Source organism: Pinus tabuliformis, chromosome 3_2, assembly GCF_031772625.1.
Source record: "Pinus tabuliformis cultivar Carrire ecotype Pingquan chromosome 3_2, CPIR1, whole genome shotgun sequence".
In the NCBI taxonomy this organism is placed as follows: Eukaryota; Viridiplantae; Streptophyta; class Pinopsida; order Pinales; family Pinaceae; genus Pinus; species Pinus tabuliformis.
Window position 1 is genome coordinate 1,227,951,555 of NC_142302.1, and position 15,712 is coordinate 1,227,967,266.

At 37.9% G+C, this 15,712-nt stretch overlaps 1 protein-coding gene across 1 annotated transcript; it reads right to left on the minus strand.

Moving 5' to 3' along the window:
- Positions 1–6,918: 6,918 nt before the first annotated feature.
- LOC149185169 (uncharacterized) lies at positions 6,919–8,691 on the minus strand. The gene is made up of 4 exons (XM_089415573.1): positions 8,404–8,691; positions 8,185–8,352; positions 7,688–7,913; positions 6,919–7,568 (listed from the first exon to the last, which is right to left on the minus strand). The coding sequence occupies exons 1-4, from the start codon at positions 8,689–8,691 to the stop codon at positions 6,919–6,921; spliced, it is 1,332 nt and encodes a 443-aa protein (XP_089271699.1).
- Between the last annotated feature and the right edge of the window lie 7,021 nt (positions 8,692–15,712).

Sequence of the window (15,712 nt, forward strand, 5' to 3'; positions counted from 1 at the left end):
GGATAGCTTGGAGCATAGCTTTTGTAAGGACTAGTTTGCTAGCCAGATTTAAAGATCTGATCGTCCATTTTCTGACCTTATCTTGCATCTTGTTGATTAACTGTTCCCAAATGCTCTTATGCAAAGGTTTCGCTGTTAGAGGAACTCCCAGATACTTGAAGGTGAGGGATTCTCTTTGAAAGCCAAGAATTCTGGAGACATTTCTCTGAATGGCAATGTGGGTGTTGAAGAAGAAAATTTTTGATTTCGAAAGATTGACCTCCATACCTGTTGCCATAGCAAAGTCATTCAAAATTTTTTTGTAGGCAAGCGCTTCCTTGACTGTGGGAATTCCCTGTAACATGGTATCATCAAAAAATTATTGATGGGTCAGAACTTGACCATTCTCCGACAGTTGGAGTCCTTTAATTTTTCCCATTACTTTAGCATACTTCATGGACCTTCCTAGCCCTTCCATCATGAGGATGAAAAGGAAAGGAGAGAGCGGGTCACCCAGTCTGAGACCTCTAGAAGGAAGAAAAAATTCAGAGGGAATTCCATTAACTAAAATTGAGAAGCTGGAGGAAGTCACAAGGGCCATGACCCATATGATCCAATTATGATCAAAACCATACGCAATGAGCACTTTCCTGATATATGTCCAATTTACTTTATCATAAGCTTTGGCTATGTCCAATTGCATTATCATACTTGCTTTCCTCCTATTGTTAACGAGTGAACCACTTTGTGAGATTGAATGATGTTATCTAGAATTTGTCTGCCTTCAACATACCCCGATTGTTCATCTGAAACAAGAGAAGGCAGCAAAGATTTGAGTCTATTGGCCACCACCTTGGAAATTATTTTGTAAACAACATTGCATAAGACAATGGGCCTATACTTCTTTGGAATTTGAGCATTTTCTTGTTTTGGAATAAGGGCAATGAAAGAGGTGTTGAGAGGTTTCAAAATCGATGTATTCAACCTAGAATCTTCTACTACCCTTACAATATTCTTTTTGACTATGTCCCAACAAGCTTTGAAGAAATCCGCATTAAATCCATCCGGACCTGGAGCTTTGTCGTTTTTCATTTCTTTGAGTACCTCACTGACCTCCTTTTTAGTTATAGGTCTGTTTAGATTACAATTGTCCTCTTTAGATACTAGCTTAGGTATGTGTTTAGTGAAGTCCTTGATGAAAGGTTCCCTTATTAAGATTTTTTCCTGGGCAATACCTCTAAAGCGTCTAACTAACACCGCTTCTATTTCTTCATGGGATTGATGGATCTGCCCATCCTCGTCCTTGATCAAGGAGATCCTGTTGTGAGTCCTGTTAGCTATAGTGGATCTATGGAAAAATTTAGTGTTGCGCTCTCCTTCCTTTAGCCATTGAATTCTAGATTTTTGTCTCCAAAAATTTCCTCTTGTTTACATAATTGTTCCCATTCTTGATGATGTTTCTCTACCTGATCATTTTTGTTCTTATCAAATCCTTCCTTGATCAAAGCTTGGCTGAGCTCCCGGATTTTATTTTCAACAGAATTCTTGTCCGCAAAAATGTTTCCAAATTCATTCTTATTCCAATCTTTTAGCTTCATCTTGATGTGCTTTAATCTTTTGTGTAGCAGGAACATTGAAGATCCCTGAATCTGCAGATCTTCCACCCACCATTTCTCAATGTTGCTTCTAAAATCTGGGTGTGAAAGCCAAATATTTTCAAATCTAAAAGGTTGGTTTCTTGGGGTGCCTATGCCCTTGATCTCCATTTGAACCGGCTAGTGATCTGAGCCTCCAAAAGGTAGAATTTCTGTAATTATTTCCTTGTCTAAGAGCATGAGATCCTCTGAGATCATAAATCTATCTAGCTTGGAGGCTACCTGGGAATCCCCTCCTCTTTTATTATTCCATGTGCAGAAGCCATTGTTCGTCTCAATGTCCACAAGCTTCATGTTTTCTGAAAAGTTTTGGAAGGATGAGGAATCTTTGTTTAGAGCTCTTGTGCCCCCTTTTTTCTCCGAGATTGGTCTGATCGTATTGAACTCTCCTCCAATGATCCATGGTAACCCTTCATGCCTGGCCCGTAGATCCACCAAGGAGTTTATAAACCTGATTTTGTCATCTAATCTTTGAGGGCCATAAACATTCGTAACTAGAAAAGTGTCCTTGTCTCCTACAAGCTGTATGACCACTGATAAGTAATTCCTTGATGCCTCCGCATCGATTATTCCAATCTTCATGGGGTTCCAGAGGGTGAGGATACCCCCCACTGTGTTTTCCACTTTAACTTCTAGAAACTCAAATATACTGAGCCATTTGCTATGAATTTGTCTTAACTTTTGAATAGAGCATTTCGTTTCTTGGACAAAAATTATATCCAGGGCTATTTGCTTCATTCTGTTATTCAGAATTCTCTGTTTTCTCTTGCTGCCTAGACCTCTAATATTCCAAGTTGTGAACTTCATGATTAAATATTGGTGAAGGAGTAACTGGTTAGATCTTTCATCTTACCTGAGTCTACCATGAGTTTTCTGCATTCCATCAGAAGCTCGTCCTACTTTTCCTTTCCTCTTTTCTTTCCAGGATATCTCGGTGCGAGCCCCGAAGTTATTTTTACTGCTTTCACTCCTTCATTCCTCTGTTTATCAATGTTGTTTACTTCCTCCAAACCCTTGGCCTGAGTTTTCCATAGGAATAACTACTGAATTCTAATGATCTCTTCTTGTGGTAGTGATTCTACCCCACTTGTAGTTCCCTGATGTAAGAACCCTTCTAGATCTAGGTTTTCTCTGTCCAGAATCTCTCATAGCTCATTGTCTTCCGTTTCCATCTCACTCTGGTTCATCTCCTGATCCATTTCCAGTTCTGAAACACTCATCATTTTTCCTTTCTGTTTTTCATTTTCCTTTGTTTGTTCATTATCTTCTTCCTTTTCCCTCCTTTCATATCCTTCCTTCATTACTTGATCTTCTCCTACTATTTCTTCTTCCTCTTCGAGAACTTGGAACTGATTCTAACTGGCCTTTTGACCTCCCACTTGGTGTTGTTTTGGCCCTTTTTTGCTGTTTTTTACTTTGTGAACTACTTTTTGAAAACCATATGTATCTCTCATTGTGTTAGTGTTTCTTTTGGTTTTTGCTTTCTGAGAGGACAGTCTCTTAAAAGGTGTTCGTGTTCATGGCATCTACGACATCTAAATGGAATATGCTCGCAGTCTACTATCTGTACCCATTCCTCATCAAAACCTCCAAGATAACTTCATCTAGTAGAGCTCCAGATAGATCCATCTCCACACAGATCCTAGCAAAGGAAGTATATTTTCTTCTCCTAGTGGCTTCAGCAGCTTTGACAAACTTTCCTAATTTATTGCGTATGGCAGCTAGCGATTCTATTTGCCAATAATCAAGAGGTAGAGAGTAGAGTCTTACCCATACCAGCACTGAAGTGAAGGTTTCCTTCTCTGGAACGAAATTCATCTTCCATGGCCTCATATAGAGCCCTGCTGCTACATAAAAGTAGGGCCCGCCTTCAAACACTTTGTCTTTATCCTCAATGTTGGTGAACACCACAGTGAAGAAACCCTTGGACCCTAGATGAAGATCAATGCTTCCTTTAGGTTTCCAGTGTTATCTGATCCAAGATTGTAATGCTTTTTCAGTGGGCCCTAGTCCCATGAATTTGCATATGATTGCATAAGTCTGCATGTGCTCCCTTTGCGCCTACAACTCAGGATTATTTAAAACTACTTTTGGAGTGAAGTCAGCCTTGGGTTACATGGTCCCTTCCAACTTTTGCCTTTTGTTCCTCGTTTTTTGTCACTTTCCTCCTTGTCTTTTGTGCTATCATTCTCCATCGATATGGATTCCTCTGCTTCCTCTTCCCTGTTTTTCCTTCCATCCTCTGCATTACTCCTGCCTTTATCTGGAGGTTTTTTGCTTTTGTTGATCAACGCTTCTTTGTAGGAGGGGGTGGAGCCCCCTCCTCTGTGCCCATCCATGGAAAAATCCTCGTCGAACTAAAACCCTATCTGCTTCCGTTGTGCCTCCACCGCCCGTGATCCTCCTCTTGCTTCTTGATTGAATATTTGACAATCACTCTAGTCAACTATTGTCATATGTTTGAGTCTATGTTGGAATTGGCCATTTCAATAATAGACATATTTATTTGCAGAAATTATGGATTACCAGATATGAGGAAGGCATGACATTGAAGATGACATGAGAAGATAGTGATTGGAGCTACATCAGAGATTAAAGGATAATGGACAACTAAATTAAAGTTTGTGTGACTTTGTGGAATAGACTCATGATGATGGTGTATTATGTGTCACATACATTTATTAGTAAGAAAGTCTAGGATGTTTTGTAGTGGATTTTTGAAATTATGTACCTTGTATCTCCATGAGTTGGAGTGTGTAATGTAAGCCTCATGAGATTTTCATACCCCCATAAAGTTTGTGGTAATCTTAAAACCACTTTGGAAGTGCAGGTTTGTGGTAAGCCAAAAACCACTTTGCAGTGTACGATTTTGATAAGCCAAAAGCCACATGTGAGAGTGAAGTGGACAAGCATTCCTCTAGGCATGGTTTAGGGTCAACCGACAAAACCCTGGGCATGGTTTAGGGTAAGCCGATAAAACCAAGACATGGTTATGAGTAATTCGAGAAAACCCGTGATGTCAATGATGGAGGGGGATTTGCCGGTATAGGTACATGTATGCAGATAATGGTTGACTGAACCATGTATGTGAAGGGAATCCTAGTAGACTGGAGATTGCAGTGGTTGGTACTCATGCATTACGGTAGAAGGTTGTTCCTTTATATGGACGTCAACATATTCATTTTTGTCATATTTGTAAACACAAAGACCACAATTAGAATTTATTGATTCATATCAAGACAAGTAGTCATTAAAGGGGGGACTTGCAAAAATATAATTGGTACTTGTCTTTGGTGTGCTCATCAATTCTAGAATGAGTATGTTCCAATTGGTTCGGAGTTTGTTGAGGTCTGGTTCTTTGAGAGATTCTCTCCAACCAATTAGCTTCCTAGATTGGTGCGTGGTTGAGATATCCACTCAACCAAGAGATTGCCAGTCCAAGATAGATTAGCTATTTGCAAACATAGATTATTTTATTTATATTGTATTATTATTTGATGTGAATATACAATTATAAGTGCATTTAGAAAATCTTTGTCTTGTAGTAGCTGCATAACACTCAAATTAATTGAGGTTTTTTGTTTATGGGATGTTTCACAATAATTTAAAATGCATATATTTTTAAAATAAGTGATGGATTTTTGTAGATAAGGTATAATTTACAACTTTGTTGAAGAAACGTGAAATAGCACTACATTACAAAAAATGAAATTACTAGATCCTACTTGCATCCATGTTGTCAAGACTAAAATGTGAGGAAGTTTGTGCCATGTCGCAACATAATGTAAAATGCAAAATTTTCAAAATTATGATATGACCCAAAATATTAAAAAAAGAGAGATTACAAAATTGAAAATAACTGCATAAAATGAAAAAGATCAAATTTTGTAAATGTGTAAAAATCATTGCAAGCTCGCAAATGATGCGCTTTAAACATTCTATAATAACTTTGATGAAAAAAACAAAACAAACAAACATAACTTTGAAAATGTTCACTCTAGAAAATTATGGATTCCTTTACATAATGCAGAAAGTTGTAATGGTCCAAAAATGGAAGTTTATAAAACTTCTGCAACATTTCATCTTTTCAAAAGATAAATACAATAAGCATTGAGATTAAAAAGATTATAAGGAAATAAATCTATCATAAACACAAAAGAGTGAAAAAAAGTAAATATAAAAAAAATTGAATAAAATTAATTGATATGACAGTTGTTAATCTAAAAAAAATGTGAAGTAATTGAAATTATCTTAGAACTTTGAAATATAATGATATTCATTTGAGTTATGAAAATGATGGAATTCAAATTCTTTATTTTAAATACACTCTACCGCAAAATTAGATTAATCTATAAAACTTATAATAAAATATTCTAATACTATAATTGAAATTATTGTACTTAATAACACAATAAAACAAATATTTATATAATATTTTATATTGCTTTTCTATTTGATCTTCTTTAAAACACTATATAAAACCATATCTCATAAAGATTAAACTTCTTTGTTTTTTCATATATTAGAATCCCATTATAATTAATACACTTTAAAATATGGTGAAATATTTTGAACACGCTAAAACAAAATTATTCGATGGAAACCCATAAAATTAAATAATAAATTAAACAATGTGATTCATAAAATATATAAGGATTAGATAAATAATCTATGTTTCATTATAATTTTATAAATATTAAACAAACCCTTTTACTCACTTTTTCTATTTAATATTATGTAACTATCTGCACTTAATATTTTTCCAATAAGAAAATATTATAAGATATTTTCCATGCATTATATTTAACATATAAAACTAAACAATAAAGTGATTACATAAAGATAAATAAATATCTCACTTATAGAGATAAGAATAAGAAAATATTATAAGATATTTTCCATGCGTTATATTTAACATATAAAACTAAACAATAAAGTGATTACTTAAAGATAAATAAATATCTCACTTATAGAGATAAGAATAAGATAATACTTGATAATAATGATATCCTTGAGTAAAATGAAAAGAATTTACATATAATATACCAGTTAAAATATAAAAGGCCAAATCGAGAGGTCTAGCATAAGTATAAAGTAACGTTGGAGCCCAGAATTTTCATGACAACACCCGAATTTAAGAATATTTTTCTTTTTCATAAATGCGTTTTTTTCTTTTTCATATTTTAATCAAAATGATGTGTTTGCTCAACCCTAATATTATAATAGCTTATTGTAACTTAACTGTTCCCTGTTTTATTGAATATTAAATTTTAATGTTTCTCTTTTAACGAAGGTCACAGGTCCTATTCGAAACAGGGGACGAGGCTGTCAGCCCAGCGTCTGCCAAGGCTGTCGCCAACGCTGAAATCTTTTTCACAACTCTATGTTTCTCCCCTCTCCTCAAAAAACGATCACGATCACGAGATTCTTTGCCGACCATACATTGCTTTGTATATTTTGATTTCGCCGGCAGATTTTTGTCAGTGGCATTCTGATCGCCCTTCTCTATAGGGTGGACGACGCTGGCATCCCATCCCGTGGCCTTCAGCGGAATGACAGATAAAGGCAAATGAAATAAACCACAGTGCCGATTGCAGGTGCCCTGCTCAGTCCTCGAATCAGCTGGAGCTGGTTTGGTTGTCCTCTGATAAGGACCCACCCATTTGAATTGCATGTAACGAAACTTCCTCCACGGTGGAATGCACATTCCTCGCTCCCTCAGCGATCTTCTGGCTGCGTTGCACATCACTTTAATGATCCCAAATAATTTGTCTGCTCTCCCCACGAACAAAGTAGGAAGTTGCCCAAGCAACGCATTGTATTCCTCAGTCGGTCGGGCGATCTCGAATTGTTCCCTGAAATTGGTGTCCACGAAGAAACGCTCGTTTCTCAATTTCGATCCCTCGAAAACCACATCAATGAACTCATAATCTCCTGTACATCCAAACCAGATCAGAGGTGCTTTTAAATAATGCATAAGAGTGGCAGCAAATAAATCTATTTGAGCTGCACTTATATATATTCCCAATTCTATTTAAAGAAGACTGACTGACCTGCAGGATATGCTATTGTTTTCTCCCAACGAGACTTGCAGACGGCTGCATCGTATCCTGCGAATCGCAAATATTTCATTACAAAACGGCGTGATCTACTGTTCTGCTCCACATTCTTAGCAGCGATAAGCCGTACAGTTTCCCTGTCCATTGCTACAGCTTTCTCTGCATCTAGCAGCAGACTCATTTCGATTGCATATGCAGTGCTGCTGCTGGAGCAAACACCCTGCACATACAGAAATGTTGGTTGATACATTTTAAACCCTAGTCTAAGGAATCTGACAACAAGAACAGATCCATTTTTTTATTTTTTACTGCCTTTAGAATCATCATGTGTCATTCATCTTCTAGACAGATCGATGAATCAGACAGGATAATTTCAAAACTCGGCACAAAAATTATAAAAAATTATCAATGTGATGAATGTGAGAGAAGAAACTGAAATTCAGTTCAGATCACGGAACCTCAATTCTGAAAAGAGCTTATGATTTATATACCTGCAACATCTGGCAGAGCTGTTCCCTGAAAAGCGCGTTAAAATCTCTAGTATTTGAATCCTCCGCGTCGATTTGGCAATCTTCAGGAATACAGCTAGAAGGCGAGCACTCTCCCTGTGCTTCATCTTGATTTTGTTCCGACGATGAACCAAACGGGATGGTTGGAAACTCGGCAGCAAAACTTTCTCTAATATGATTATCTCCAAAAGATTTATTAACACCAAATATCGTGTCAGCAAGCCTTTCGTACTCGATGTCGTGGTCGCTACTACGGGTGTTGCAATGTTCGGTGGGCATGGGTAAGTTTCCACATAACATTGCCCTAACAGCTTCGTTGAGAGGATCCGTGACACAATTGGGTTTGATGGACTGTGAGCGGAGGTGAAGAAATGGAGGAGGGCCAGCACAGACGTTGGGCAGCTGGAATCTGTCAGTTTTCATGTTTGCACTTGTAATCTGCGTTCTCTGGTGCGGTTGCTCCGCTGTCAAAACGTACGGGAGAGACATTTCCCTCCGGAGAGCGATGCGAAAGAAAGGAGTAATCAAATTTAAAGACACCGGCAAGATGCTGAATAGACGTTTGTGGGATGGGTGGGAGTAAGTGCAAGAAGCTAAAGCAGATGCGGATCCCCAAGTTGCCTTCTATACACCGTAACGCCATACTGCCCCTTGAAACTGCCCACTTTGTGGCACGGACTCCAATAACTGGCCATTTGATTGCTCTTGATCTCGTAGCGACAACAATAAATGATACGCTGGGGCATGTATTTAATTTAATGAAAGAACTATACACGCCCTTAGGTATATTCGCAAGGGCAGGGGATAGAGAGGATGATCATGGCAGAACTGGTTTATCCTATCACAGCATATTCGCAAGGACATAAACAGGAACATAGTAACATTATTGTTGATTTAAATTTTTTATAATTTTAATTTAATTATTTATAATTTTAATGGAGGGTGGAGATTTAATTTTCATGAAATGTGTTAAAATATTTATAGTTATATATGTATATATCAAGTATGAAAGGTTAAGACTAATTTCAAAATTAATTATGTTTTTTAATTAATTTATTTCAGATTAATTAAAGAAAATGTCATATCAATGCATGTCATATCAAGCATGTGGTATTGATAAATTATGGTATTGACTCATGGTATTATAACAAAAGCAAGAATCTCTATGGTATAGTAGGTCTAATCTCCATAGTAAGGATCTCTATAATACAATGGGCCTAGTAAGAATCTCTACATTACAAAATTCAACCAAATTTAAAACAAAATATAAAAATTCAAGTGCTACTATTTTAATTTTAAATTAAAATACATGTACATAACTCATCTAATAAACCCCACCATGGATGCTAATGGAGGACAGCCAGAGTGAAAATACACCCTGAGCACAACACGACGCCAAATGGATCAACATGCATCATCCCCTTCACACAAGTTGCAAGCGACTGCCTATTAAGGAAATGGTGGGCATCTCCAACCATGGCAGTGATAATGGTCGTTCTCGTTCTCTCGCAATCTGACTCAACGCCAATGCTAGGCATACTACTTTTCTCTCCTCTATGGAGAATTGGGTTAGCTATCCACTAGTCATGGGGTTCACGAAGGGAAATAGACTTGCTGTGGTCTACATGGGAGACAGACTCGAATCTGCGACTATATTTCCATATTCATCATCTCTGGCTGATGGCGAGGGAAATAACATTTGGACAAATTCGTTGAACGAAACTCACAATTCTCTGTACTTCTCTTGGGCACTCTTGGTCAGTACCAGTGACACTCATGGATACTCTACGCATGGGGAAATTGATTTAGCACCAAATGTATGTGCTCCTCTAGTCCATCACCTTTGGTGCTATGTTAGTCACTCAAAGGCGAATTTTCGTAGTTGTGTCATGAGGTGGTGCATTAGTCCAATTGAGAAGGGATATTGTCTCATGCTCAATGCTTGCGTCTGGGCTCGTGGATGTTTCTTGGCCATCAATCATTGTATGATTAGGGTTAGAGTAGAGCCTGAAGCTTTGTTGGGGTCAAGGGGTCATGACAAGGTCAAAGCAAAGCAGGGGTCATGAAATATCAAAGTATGGATGGAGTCGTGGGAACGTGAAAATGCAGCGAGTATTACCGTGTTATGGAGCCTTTGCAATGCTGGTGAACAACCCTTGTGGAGCCTTCTGGAGCTTTCACGATGCTGGTGTTGACCCTCTGTTGGTGAACAACCCTCGTTCAACTAGCTCCTTGACTTTCTGAATTGTCTCTCTGTCGTCTAGTACTGAAATGTATTTCTTTAGAATTTTTGTGTTCGACAGTCATGGTCATGGTAGTTTTGTAATTTTTCATAATCTAGGTTCAACCTTGTCTCTCATCTTGAAAGACACTATGGTAAAACAGATAAAATGTGAACAGAATTGAAAAAAGAAGGAGATGTAGCTCACAGGTGAGGCCTACACCTGGAGACTACACTCAGAACAGAGAGATCACTCTCATACACTCTATTATTCATGAATGAAAGATTACATCATTAAGTACAACACCAGGAATTAGGAAGTTGCAACCAAACCCCTAAACTCTAGGAACTAATCCTAAACTAGGGAGATATGTTACAACTATGTAACCATTTTCTCCATTAATACAAAATAATATAATTATTTTCAACTCCCCCCCTTAATGGAGAAAGAGTTGTCTTGGACTCCTAGCATCCTTCTAAACAATTCAAACTTCACACGTGCAAGAGGCTTTGTGAAAATATCAGCCATATTGTCACAAGTTTTACAATATTCAACAATAGTTTCTTTTGACTGTATCTTCTCTCTGACAAAATGGAACTGCGTGTCTATATGTTTAGTGTTTTTGTGAAACGCTGGATTGTATGCCAATTTAATGGTGCTCTGGTTGTCGCTTTTGATGGAAGTGGAATTCTTTTGTTCTTTTCCTCATCATTGAGAAGCCTTCTCAACCAAATCGCTTCACACGTCACTGCACACAATGGTTGATACTCATCTTCACACGAAGACAAAGCTACAATACTCTGCTTCTTGCTGCTCCATGCTATGACCTCAGATCCTATGCTGAATGCGTAACCTGTGATGGACCTTCGTTCATCCAAGTTACCTGCCCAGTCTGGATCTGAAAAACATGTTAGAATAACATCAAATGCATCAGTGTATAAAATACCATAGTTAACAGTACCACAAAGATACCTCAACACACTTTTTGCTGCTACCCAGTGACTTTCAAGCAGTTTTCACATGAATTGGCTCAACACACTAACAGAGTATGTTAATTCAGGTCTTGTTGTTGTAAGATATATCAAGCTGCCAACCATTTGTCTATACATTGTAGCATCAACATATTTAGTGCCATCGTCACTGCTCAACTTCAGATTCTGCTGCAAAGGTGTCACTGCTGCTCTACACTGATCCATACCAAACTTTTCTAATAGATTTCTGGCATACTTCCCTTGGGTAAGAAAAGTTTGCCCAGTATCTCTGCATACTTCTAATCCCAGACAATAATGAAGTCTTCCAAGATATTTCATCTCAAAAACTTGTGCCATAAGCCTTTTGATTCCTTTGATTAAATCATCTGCATCTCCTGTTATAATCATGTCATCTACATACAAACAAATCAGAATAATCTGCCTCTGCTTATTGTACTTGGTAGACAAATTTGGGTCATTCAAACTTCTATGAAAGGCATACTCTAAAAATAAAGAATCAACCTTTTCATACCAAGACCTGGGTGCTTGTTTTAAACCATATAAATCCTTTTTCAATCTGCAAACAAGATGTTCCTGCCCCTGCTTTACAAACCCTTCTGGCTGTACTAAGTAAATTTCCTCTTTTAATTCACCATTTAAAAATGCATATTTGACATCAAGCTAGTGTAGCTCCCAATTATATTTAGTAGCTAAAGCAATAAGCATTCTGATTGTATTTAACTTTGCTACAGGTGCAAAAGTGTCATCAAAATCTATACCTTCCTGCTGTGAATATCCTTTTGCAACCAACCTAGCTTTTAATTTCTCTATACTTCCATCTGCATTCATTTTTGGTTTAAACAGCCATTTACATCCTATAAGTGTTTTATCCTTAGGCAGTTCAACTAAATCCCAAGTGTCATTTCTAAGAATTGATTCCATCTCTTCATTCATTGCAGCTCTCCACTCCTTAAACTGACTAGCTTCTTTGTAATTAGTGGGCTCTACAATGCTCAAAACATTTGACATCAAAGCATAGTCTCTCAATTTTAATGGTGTTTGAGTCTTCCTACCAGATCTCCTTGGTAGGGGACTTACCTCAATTTTTTTTTCTTCAGATCTAAATGGGCTTGCTTTATCACCTTCTTCCTGTTGTTCTTTTTTCTCTTCTTTCTGCTCCTACTCTCTTTCATCCTCGCTATTTTCATCCATCAACAATGGAATGTGCCAATCATCACCAATGTCATCTTTCCCTTCTTTTAGCTGTTCATGAAACACTACATCCCTGCTTGCAAATATCTTATGAGTCTCAGGATTGAACAATTTATATGCTTTAAATTCTGTGCCATAACCAACAAAGATGCATTTCACAGCTTTAGGATCTAATTTCTTCCTATCAGCTTTGGGTATATGAGCAAATGCTTTTGACCCAAATACTCTTAGATGATTTACTGCTAGTTTGAATCCATATAGAGCTTCAAAAGGAGTTTTGAAGCTAAGATACCTGGTAGGACTTCTGTTCTTCAAATATACAACAGTATTAATAGCTTCTGCCCAAAAACTATTAGATAGATCCTTACCTTGTAACATGCTCCTTGCGCACTCCACTAAGGTTCTGTTTTTGTGTTCTGCAACTCCATTCTGTTGTGGTGTGTGTGGCACTGTAAACTGCTGAACAATCCCATGAGATTTGCAGAATTTCATGAATTCCCCTAGCTTGTATTCTCCCCCTTGACCAGACTGGAGAATTTTTATACTCTTACCAAACTGTTTTTCTACCAAGGTTTTAAATTCTCTAAAGCACTGGAAAGTCTGACTTTTCTTACTCAGAAAATAAACCCATGAGTATCTAGTGTAGTCATCAGTAAATAGCAAAAAATAATACACTCCACCTAGCGACCTTGTCTGCATAGGTCCGCATATATCAGTGTGCACTAGTTCTAAAATATTTGTTTCCTTCCGCCTATCATGCACAGGAAACTGTTCTCTATGCATTTTACCTAAGGCACATCCATCACAATTTAACTTAATATTACGAAAGATAGGGAGCCCCTCAACCATACCTTTTCTCTGCAATAACATGAGGTCCTACAAATTCAAGTGACTGAATCTCTGATGCCAGAGTTGTTCGGCTGTCGATCCTCCTGCAACCATGACTCGCTTTGATATCCTCTTCACATCTAGTCTATATAGGCTTCCAACATGCATGCCTATTGCAACTATTTCTTCCCTGCAATCCTTTGTCACATAATGAGTCTTGAAGAACTCGACTTGCATATCTTGATCAGTTATCATGGATACATATATCAAATTTTTCTTAATTCCAGGTACATATAAAATTTTTTGAAGATGACTCATTTTTCCATTTGGTAACTTAACTGGAATAACCCCATAACCTTTAATCTCATATCCACTATCATCTCCTAAATAGATTTTTGATCCGTATGTACTTTCTTCAAGACTATCAAAAAATTCCTTTTTACCTGTCATGTGAGAGGATGCTCCGGAATCAACATACCATATATCATCCTCATCAGATGCTGAAAGGGCATGGTCGACTATGAACAGTTGAAATTCATGACTGAAATCTTTATCTTCTTCAACATCTTCTTTAATAAAGTATCCTCTGTGCTTTGCCTGCTTCCTCTTTGCATCATCAGCCTGCTTCTTAAAGCATACATTCTGCACATGGCCCTTCTTTCCACAATAATAACATTTCTTTACAGAATTATTTGCAATCATACCTTTATGTGGACTCTTCTGCGATGTTCCTTCTTTTTGCTGTGATTGCTGCTGTGGCTGCTTCCCTCTAAATGATCGTCGTTTCACCATCAGCGCAAGATCATCACTCTGGGGGTTCAAGTTCTGCCGTCACTCCTCCTCTTGTAGCAAGATCCCTGTCAGATCATCAAATGTGGGCACTTTCTCCCTTGTCGCCAATCCAGTGATGAACATTTGAAATTCATCTTGCATCTCGTTCAGTGTGATTGAGACAAGATCAGAGTCAGACACCGCCTCTCTGATGTTTCCCAATGCATCTTTCACATCTTTGATTCGCGCAACAAATGCAACAACAGTCTCATTTTCGTTCATCCTCATCGAAAATAGCTTGCTTTTAAGTGCCATAACTTGGCTTGTGTTCTGGGTCTGATACAGATTTTTAATGGTCGTCCAGATCTCCGCGGACGTTTTACAATCTCTGATGTGTAGAATAACATTGTCCTTCACAGACATTTTCAGCAAAACTTTCGCCTTGTTCTCTCGCTTATCCCAGTCTTGCTCCTGTGTCCCCGCATTCACTCTCTGTTCATCACCAGTAACTATGGACCAAGCATTCGCACCTTCAAGCAAGGTCTGGATCTTAAACTTCCAGTTCATGAAGTCAGATCCATCGAGTTTGCCAAGATCGTGGAGGTAATATTCCATCGTATTACTCATTCTGATCAGGTCTACAAAAAATGAATCTACCCAACAGCAACAAAAAATCGATACCTTTCAAATCGATCTGTCACCGATCTGCTGATCTCGTGATCTAGTCACTGATTCAAATCCGTCAATATCTGACAACTTAGCAAGATCAATTCCACTCCGATGAGAAAATTCACCGTTTTTCAATACAGCCAAAAAATTGATCTGATCAAAACTCTGATCCGATATGCCTCTCCAGGATAGATCTGCAACTTCTCCGATCTGCACCTTTCGCAAAGCATCAAACAAAGATGAGGCTTCTCGCATATCGGGTAATTTGGCGCTCTGGCGCGATTAATATATGAACAGATGCGCCAAAAGCCCTTCCTGGTGCTTCTGTCAGCACGAAAAGCGCGCCAATCTCCTTCTATTCAGAAAAAATAAATAAACATTTGAATCTGAGCCAGGTGTTCTGCAGTCCACCAGCTCAATTGAGCACAATGCTCTTGTGTACACGCGGCCATAGAGGCACCTCAAACCACAGAGGAAATTCTGCCACAAGGCCAGCTGGCCACAAAGGCACTTCAGTCACAAGAGGTGATACAAGATCAGGCTCACCCAATCTGAGCTCTGATACCAAGATAAAATGCGAACAGAATTGAAAAAAGAAGGAGATGTAGCTCACAGGTGAGGCCTGCACCTGGAGACTTCACTCAGAATAGAGAGATCACTCTCATACACTCTATTATTCATGAACGAAATATTACATCATTAAGTACAACACCAGGAATTAGGAAGTTGCAACCAAACGAACTCTAGGAACTAATCCTAAACTAGGGAGATACGTTACAACTATGTAACCATTTTCTCCATTAATACAAAATAATATAATTATTTTCAACTAAAACA

What these genes read in the sequence shown, in the direction of transcription:
- LOC149185169 (XM_089415573.1), bottom strand. Translation starts at nt 8,691, where the DNA reads ATGTCTCTCCCGTACGTTTTGACAGCGGAGCAACCGCACCAGAGAACG. An exon ending in TTGCTGACACGATATTTGGT is followed by an intron (nt 8,353 to 8,403) that starts GTTAATAAATCT and finishes TTTGCTGCCGAG; the next exon opens with TTTCCAACCATCCCGTTTGG. An exon ending in AACAATAGCATATCCTGCAG is followed by an intron (nt 7,569 to 7,687) that starts GTCAGTCAGTCT and finishes TTGGATGTACAG; the next exon opens with GAGATTATGAGTTCATTGAT.